Below are 8,779 nucleotides of genomic sequence, written 5' to 3'. Positions count from 1 at the left end.
ACATAGCCTACTGAAAACATCCTCGAACATTAGGCCTACTCCTCAAGTTTGTAATGATTATATGACTGATCTTACAACAAGTAAACATAACATTGCATTATATTGCTGGTGACAAGAGCCTTCTCCTCAGGCGATCTCAACCGCAACGGTTGGCTTCATAGCAGTGTATTTTTCGACAACGACCACGGAGCGACATCTTGTGGTTTACATTTGCGTGGCTAGATTCTTGAAATCTGTCCACACGATCCCAACCCGACATCGTAAGTCTATGAGTGGCTGTAGCCAAGACATTTCCTTTTCACGGAAACTGAACGACTCAGAGTAAATGATAGGATTTAGGTCTGTACGCTCTGTAACACGTAGGCCTAGGCCTAAAACAATTCTACGAGAGGTTCATCACTTTATTTGGCCTCCATATTCAGTTTCTACGTGCCACATCAAATTGCACTTCTTTGTATGTATTTCATTATGTATTATTATGTGTTTTTTAACTTTAATATGAGATATCCAGTATCCTACCGAACTGGAAAATACTGGACAAGTTTTATGTGTGGTGTCAAATAGAAAGTATTCAGAAATAAACAGTAGACCCGGAGTGCTGATGACAGTGCCACACCCACAATTATCCGCTAGATGTCAGTGTCTTAACATGAACAGTACCGTTCTTAGAGTAGACTTCACGTTTGAATGAACTTGACAGAACTTAAATCTTTAAGATGCCAGATTATCTTGGTGTCCTGGAAACCACCTCGCGGGTAATCACCCTGAATCTAAATCTGTGGCCTTGACTTGACTGCATGTAATACGAATTAAGAAAATTAAAAATATATATATATGTATGTTGGCATGAAATACAAAGTAGCAGACCAGAGTCAAACATTTGCTGAATATTCGCAGTAGCCCAGTTGTAAGCCAGAAAGATAATTAATTCACAGAATATGTCGTCGTGGTGGCTTTTAACTTTCCTCTCCGGCATAAGGCACATTTCTCCGCATGAGGGATGCCTGAAAGCGCCGCTTCCATATTTCAGTTTGGGGAGAACTCTGAAATGACTATGGGTTTCGTTCTGTCCGTCTTTCATTTGGATAAACCCTTCTGCCAAACCCTTTTGTATTCAATTGAGTGGTGTTCCACTGATTAAATGCGATATTTATCCTACTCTTTCACAGTCTCTGTAAACTCAAGACATTCCAGTGAATATGTACACGAAAATATGCGAAAGGAGCCCCATTTGCTGACAGTTAATTGTATTTTATTTGTGTCAATACTAGCAAGCCTTTTGTGAGAACGGATGCAGTGCGTTGCTAATGACTAACACTGAAAGTAAGGCCATTTTCGATTATTCTGTTTTCCTTAGGAACATACAGAGAAATGTATAATCATTACTGAGTTTTGCAAGAGCTCATTATGGATCACTACTGTTGCTATTAATTTACAGTCCACTAAAACGAATGGACCGTGCCTTTGACTGGATGCCTCCAGACATAGAGACAGATGAGGTTTAGATGTACGTTAAGCGTAGTGAGTTTAAGTGCCTATAGCACCGCTGACTGGAATGCCAGTTGAAATCCTCAACTGTAGAATTATTATTGCACACTGCATACCTTGTCATCTGCTCTTAGTATGACGGTGACGAATTGAAGCAGGTTGCTGTGGAGTGCATGCATGTGTGTGTCCGTCTCTCATGTGTGTTGAAGTGTATGTGAGTTATGTGGAAAACGTGGATGGATGGTGTTATGATTTCTTGTCAAGCAAAACATAAAACCCGTGAGAAGTGATGCGGTATTATTAGCCAGAGGGGTCCACTTAAGGAGTGGGATGCGTAAAGCTTCCAAGTGTTTCCCGATCTGTTCAAATTTCTAAAGACAAATGGAATACTACCTAAATTGCCACATTTATTTTTTGTCTTTGTTGTGTGCGCATATGAGAGCTCGCACCGCGAGTGACCTATAGTTTTACATATGTTTATTTGCACAGTAAAGGGTCATGTAAAGAACGAGATGATACTTTTTAAGTCAAATGTAAATTCACGAGAAATAAAGTTTTTGAAAAAGCGAAAAATTGCAATTTAATAAAGCAAGGAAGAGAGAATTATACTAACAAGGAATTGTAGCCCATTTAATTGAATTAATACAATTGAAATGTGTTACCTACTGAGTATAAAGCATGATCAGGAAACATAAGGACAATGATAAAAGGTCTGACAAAAAGTTCTTACAAAGAATATTCTTAAAAAGTGAAATGTGTTGAGAGGTATGGACAGCAAGGATAGAAAACACACCCATGAAACTGCCTGTCAACTGCCTGCAAACAGGTTCAACATAACTAAATCCTTCTTTTTAATTTGGTAAATGACTTGCTGAATTAGCATTTATCAGAGTTGTAATGTATTATTGCTTTCATTATCATCAAGAACATATGTACATGTATTCAAAGTTAATTGCAATTGCAATATTTATTCAGAAATAATTCAGGCCTAAATTCATACCTGCGAAAACTATGAAGCTGTCGTCCACTGAAATAATGTGGTCAGCATGCAACTGTTGTCTCATACTTTAAACATAAAATTAGCTTTAGAAATTATTTTGTCTTGAATTATTTTAATCAATCACAATGTATAAGGATCCCAAATATATTTAGATAATGATGTGTCTGTTTTTATTTTTACTTTCTTAAATCATGGAATAATGTAGATTATAGGGCAATGTAGTCTATCATAGAAATGTGTCATGCTCATGCATTTTTGATCATCTCAATATTTTGTATCTCTTGACCTAAAAATCAGCCTGCATCGAACTTGAATTATTTTAGTGCTCCGAAAGATTGTTGTAAGCTACACATTCCGATAACTTATAATGTATTATCCAAATTAGATAACTGATGACCATGCTGATTCATATATTAGCCTTCCCCAATACATTTTAGTGGATATGTCCTCGAAAATATGCGAAAGGAGCCTTATTTGCGGACAGATGTAGAATTAAAATTGTACTTATGTAAATTTCAGCAAGCGTTTTGTGAGAATGGGTGCAGTGTGTTACCAATGACCTACGGTAAATGTAAGGCAATTTTCGACATATATACCTGATAAGGATGGATATATGCCATCATGTTCCAAATTCAGGCGTAGGTGCTGTGCACATTGCCTTCAAGATTCCCACTACGCCTGACCTGTCCTCGACCGTTTCCTTTAGTTCCTGGTAGTATGACATAGTGGTCATGTGATCCACCCAGTCAAATAAATACTTTTTGAGAGCCGCAAGAGAGTAGAGTCTGTTGCTCACGCTGAGAGCAAAAGACGTGCCCGTGCGTCAAAATACTTTCATAAACTCAAATACACTTGGGTGGGTACATTCGAATGCAATCCAAATCGATATCTTTTATTTTTTTTGTGGCTTGACGAAGAGGCTGTTTGTGTCATCTGGAATATGATCTCGCTGAGTTATATTTAGTCTGTAAGCTTTATCGACTCATTTGCACCTCCAGTGACGAGTTTGAATCAGTGATACAGATAGGTATCGTAGTGCTTTCGTTCAGATTGTTCAATAACAGGGCCGTTTCCCATGCAACTGAAGAGGGAAATTAAAGCGTGTTTGAATTTTTGAGGAGCGGGAGTTCTTCAGGAGTGTTCAACTCACTGATTGGCGAAAGAGACCGAGAGATCTGCGAGGCGGAACGGTGGAAAGGAGAACAAGAATACGCGTCCAATATGACCCTGGGTACGGATATGTCCGACAGCTCGGCATTGTCAGATGATGTGGATATAGATGTGGTTGGCGGAGACATAGCTGTTGTCAAAGACGGAAAATATCTACACCACCACAATTTCCACTTGGACAATGACTCGGACGATAATCTGTCTCAGAATGCAGGCGAAGGCGCTTCCTCTCCTGGTCACAACAACTTGGACAGTCCACAAGACCGAGTAGGAGTCGGGGGAGATGTCAGCACGGGAGACATGACAACAGAAAAGTCTAGTAAGAATACACTTGTTAAGCCCCCGTACTCGTATATTGCCCTAATCACAATGTCTATTCTACAGAGTCCGAAGAAACGTTTAACTCTCAGCGAGATCTGTGAGTTTATCAGCAACAGGTTTCCGTACTACCGGGAAAAATTTCCCGCTTGGCAAAACTCTATTCGTCACAATCTCTCCTTAAATGACTGCTTTGTGAAAATTCCCCGAGAGCCCGGCAATCCTGGTAAGGGTAATTACTGGACCCTCGACCCGGATTCAGCCGACATGTTCGACAATGGGAGTTTTCTGCGAAGGAGAAAACGCTTCAAGCGTCACCAAAACAATGAGATTCTCAGGGACGCCGGGGGTTTCTTGCCAGGGTTCGGCTATGGCCCATATGGCTATAATTATGGTCTTCAACTGCAGAATTTCCACGCTCACCATCCATATCATCCACACCACCCTGGAGGCGCTTTCCCTTTTCAAAATGCACCTTGTGCTCTCCCTTCCCCTGCCTCCATATTCTCCACGCCACACTCTCTTCCCTCGCTTCTGGGGGCTGAACTAAGAAAGCCATTTTACCCCCAGCTAAGCCCGACACTTCCCGGGCTCCCACCGCTCAAGACAGATAGCACTCCCAGCCGGCCGTCTTTCTCTATAGACAATATCATTGGTGCAGCCAACCCCACGGCCTCGCCATACAGCGCGCAGCAAGGCAGCCAAACGCAGATCCTGGCTATGCTGACCCCTTCGCTCGTATCGGCTTCAAACCACTTGAATCTCGCACAGGAAAGTGTGCTACAGCCGACTGCACAGACTTTCACAAGCAAAACTACAGCTATGAACAATTGCCATTTCTAAACTGGGGTCAGGCCCCCAAAGCACAGAGTTCCTTTTATTCCATTCTGGTATTGTCGTCATTTGTTAAGGTAGGATAAATATTCTTTGCGTAACTAAGATTTTTATTCTGCACTCCCCTAAAATAATATAAGAGAAAGCAAATGAACACGGTAGGCTACTTATATTTATGAATTGTAAATATGTAAATAGCATAAAATTGATGAATAGGAGAAACTTATTTAGACGAATATATGAAGAATCGAAAAAGTAAATGTGGAACAGTCTCACCTCCGTCGGCCTGTGGACTGATGCTTCAACTTTAAACGGAAGACCAGCTGTTTGACTATAGAAAAAATAGCCAACACGTCTTTCTGCTCAGATGCGATACATTGTCTTGCTGGCTGACATAATTTGAGATTTTTTTCATTGATATGTCATTGTTTTATATGTTATGTGAGTTTGTGAAAAGCACTGTTAATACCGAGACTGAATACTCAGGTTTTAATTGTTTTTGAAGCACATTGCTGGAGACGGTAGGGGCTGTAAATAGATCACAGGCTAACATTTCCCACTCGCCCCTTTGTTTTTCACATAGTGGTGTTTAGGTGAATCTATAATTATATTATTGTATTTTGTCAATAGGCAATTATGTGGTTTGGTGTAAATCGCATTACCTCTCCTGTTTGACTGTTGTGCATACGTTCCCTAGTCTATTTCATTGAAAGTAATCTGTGAAAAGTTATGTGTAAAGAAAGACAAAACACTTAATGTCCATGGGTCATTTTTGTTGTAACGACAAAAAATAAATGTTTGTGAAATTTTACATATGTTTTTCTAAACTTTTTTGTTTACTTAATGAGCTCTTTCTTGACCCGTCCATCACAAGCAGCCTAAGTTCTATCACAGTATAGGCCTAGTTTTAAGACCTCAAGCATGCCTTTTAGAAATACTTAAAGTACACGACTAATATTGTTGCGATTATAAACACTGAGTACATGGTGTAGTCTTTACCATGCATGCACTATGCTAATAGGCTCACTGTTTTTATTTGCTAGTGGGACATATAATACGTCATGCATATTAGTATATATACATTCAACAGGTGTAAAGTTCCTAACAACTTAAGGCAGATGTAGATTGTATTTCTTGCAATTTCAGTAATTAACTTGCTGTGACGTTTTGTACCCCAATTCCAATTATCCATGCCCTGTCGATATAGAAAATTAACATCGGTGTGTATCTTTTATCAGTGAAAAAACAATGGTTATTTCACGGAGGCTGCCAGTGATGCCTCACGCTAAAAAATAAGCAAAATTCAAAATATTCCTCTTGTGTGGCTCTTGGGGGCAACGATAATGGAGTACTATTTGGCGAGTAACAAAGCGGCAAATGAATGGGGACATCATGGGCTTGAAAGCCTGTAATTGAATGTGAGAGTTCTACATGGATACCCACGATCTCTTGGGGATTCGTTGCTAATTTGTAGTAGCATTTTCCCCCCGTTTGGACTCTAATCCACATTAATGCGCCTTCTTGCCAGTTTGTTGATGTTGTGCTGAAGACGTGCTCCCTTGGGTCTGAATGAACACCCAGCAAGCGGTCTCCTGGGGCAAGCCACACACATTTACCTCTGAAAAGCGATCTTCTTAAAAGACGCTCGCTTAACGCTTTCAAGTCATCTGTCCTGTTACGGAACACGTACAAAGGAGACAGCAGGGATCTCCAAGTATAAAAAAACCTGATTATTTTTGAGTCGACTGAGCACATGGACATGGTCTTATGTCCAGGGAGGTATAAAGCCTCTTTTATTTACCAGCTCTGTGTGCAATTTGTTAAATTCACCTCGTGGGTTGCTTCTGACAGCTGAATATTAGAGCGATGGGTGGGGGAGGCCTGACACCCTTAACACACTCAACCAAACTCCTGGTTCCGAGGGAACTCTAGTGCATAAGATGAGTTGTTATACTTCTTCAATCTATACCATACCAATTTTGCTAAATGCGCAGACATTGATCGACAGAGCTGTGATGACTGGTCAAGGATATAGCCAATATAACAAAACACATTAATGTGGATACATTGACCTGTGATAAAGTAAGAACAGATCTACTATTAAGAGGTGCAGTCTTAAAAGTAAAAAAGCCAACTTTATAATTAACCAACCAAGAGATCAAAAGGTTCGACCAAAGTATTTGGTGGGGCCGACTGGGATGTCAATCTGATACAATTCTCCTCGGATGTGTAGGGTTGACAGTAGCCGAGCATTTCATTATAAGAGATGAGAATTCAGAGCTATGCTAATACTCGCCTATAGCATATGGAGCCTATTTGAAGACACCGGGTTGTTGTGTTAATTCTAACCTGTCTGTTTACTTCTTAAAAGAATGAATAAGTGTGAACTGACGATTCAGAGGGAAAGTAATTGGGTGTGAGTTCTTACAAAAATAAAATAAAGGCCGTTAACTTGGTCGGCAAGACTATAGGGACCATTTAGAAAATGCTTGCGATCACTGAGGAGCTGTAGACACAACTAGAGGGCATTGATAAAGATAAGTAGTCTTACGGCGCATCCATTAATAAGTGCAATTAGAAGAAGTCTACAAACATTCATATCGGCCAAACTATAATATGACTATTAAAAGGTAAATAAGTTGTGTTTGTGTCATTCGAATCTGTTATTGACAACAACACTATCACGAAAAAAAATCACTTATTGGAAACACACACACACACAACACACACACCAGGGGAGCGACTTTTTTAAACTAGAATTATTATTATATTAAATTAGGCTATAAGCAATAGCCTACATGTATCTTTCCAATAGAAGGGCATTTATGTAAGGCGACCTAAATAGTATATATGTTATGTGGTGCTTAAATGTCGTGCTAGAATATCTAAGTTATTTATATAGAGTCATTTTCAATGGTAAACTTTTGCATTTACTGATTTGTCAATTGACCGCCTAGAATATTCATACGCAGGTGACAGGTTGGTGTTTCAGAATAGAGCCTGCTGTTGCAGATAGGCCAACCCTGTGTCGCTGCACTCTCGGTAAGAAATCATAGCTCCTATAATCCAATCGAACGTGTAAATCGTGGGTCTTAAGGCGGCTCTCTAAAGTCTTTACTCTTTATAATTGCTGTCTCGATTTTTTTCCCTTTTTGCTTGCAACGCAAGATGCAGGACCACCCACAGCCTTTGCATGCAACACATTTTTTCTTGTCACTCGAACTATGTTTTTTAGAAAACAGATTAGTGGTTGTTTTTGTGTTTTGATCTTTTAAAAACGGACTGCTACATGCTAGCGTTTCGCAACGAGAGAGGAAGGGCCTCCAGTGCCGATTTAATGACTGGCCGATCTGCTTCTCTCCCTACTTCTTCTCCGCCACACGCTTTTTGATCAGAGCGCGCTTCGCCAACGAGGTTTCACTGCGGCCTGTATTTTATCCTTGTGTCGTGTTAGGCACACTGACCGCACAACACAAGGCCTTCTGAAAGCCAGCTATGAATAAAAGACGGTGTTGATAAACACTGCGTTATGGGTGATATTGGTTTCAGGTTAAGTTTAATGTATTGCCCCTGGTGTGAGGTGCCAAAAATATTTAGATGGCAAAACATTCTATGATTTGCCCTCAATGACTATGGATGATGTGTTATTGTACTGCCTAAACTTACTTATTTAATATGAATGTGGAACTATTTAGTTATTTAGTCGCTACAGAGTAGGATAGCTTGCTGAAATCGCCCAAGGATCAAGGGTTTTAACAAGGGGTTTTCTCTGCTCCACTTGTACTCCTCTCCTGCGAGTAGTAGGCTAGCAGCACAACAAGTGCAACATTAACCGTAAATAATGTGTATTAGAAATCATCTAAGCCTAGTGGAAATGGCTGTTATCCTGAGTCCAAAAAGAGTAAACAAATACATAAAAGAAAATAATACTAAAACGCAGAAGAGGTATTCTACCCATGGACATTCCTT

General features: G+C 40.0%; 1 protein-coding gene across 1 annotated transcript; it reads left to right on the top strand.

Moving 5' to 3' along the window:
• The first annotated feature begins 3,287 nt into the window (after nucleotides 1-3,287).
• foxd2 (forkhead box D2) lies at nucleotides 3,288-5,579 on the top strand. The gene has a single exon (XM_080831807.1). The coding sequence runs from the start codon at nucleotides 3,710-3,712 to the stop codon at nucleotides 4,817-4,819; it is 1,110 nt and encodes a 369-aa protein (XP_080687933.1). The 5' UTR covers nucleotides 3,288-3,709; the 3' UTR covers nucleotides 4,820-5,579.
• The last annotated feature ends 3,200 nt before the right edge of the window (nucleotides 5,580-8,779 follow it).

Source organism: Sprattus sprattus (genome assembly GCF_963457725.1).
Source record: "Sprattus sprattus genome assembly, chromosome: 2".
Classification (NCBI taxonomy): Eukaryota; Metazoa; Chordata; class Actinopteri; order Clupeiformes; family Clupeidae; genus Sprattus; species Sprattus sprattus.
Note: the sequence above shows the minus strand (reverse complement) of the source record. Positions and strands in the feature narration are given on the sequence as shown.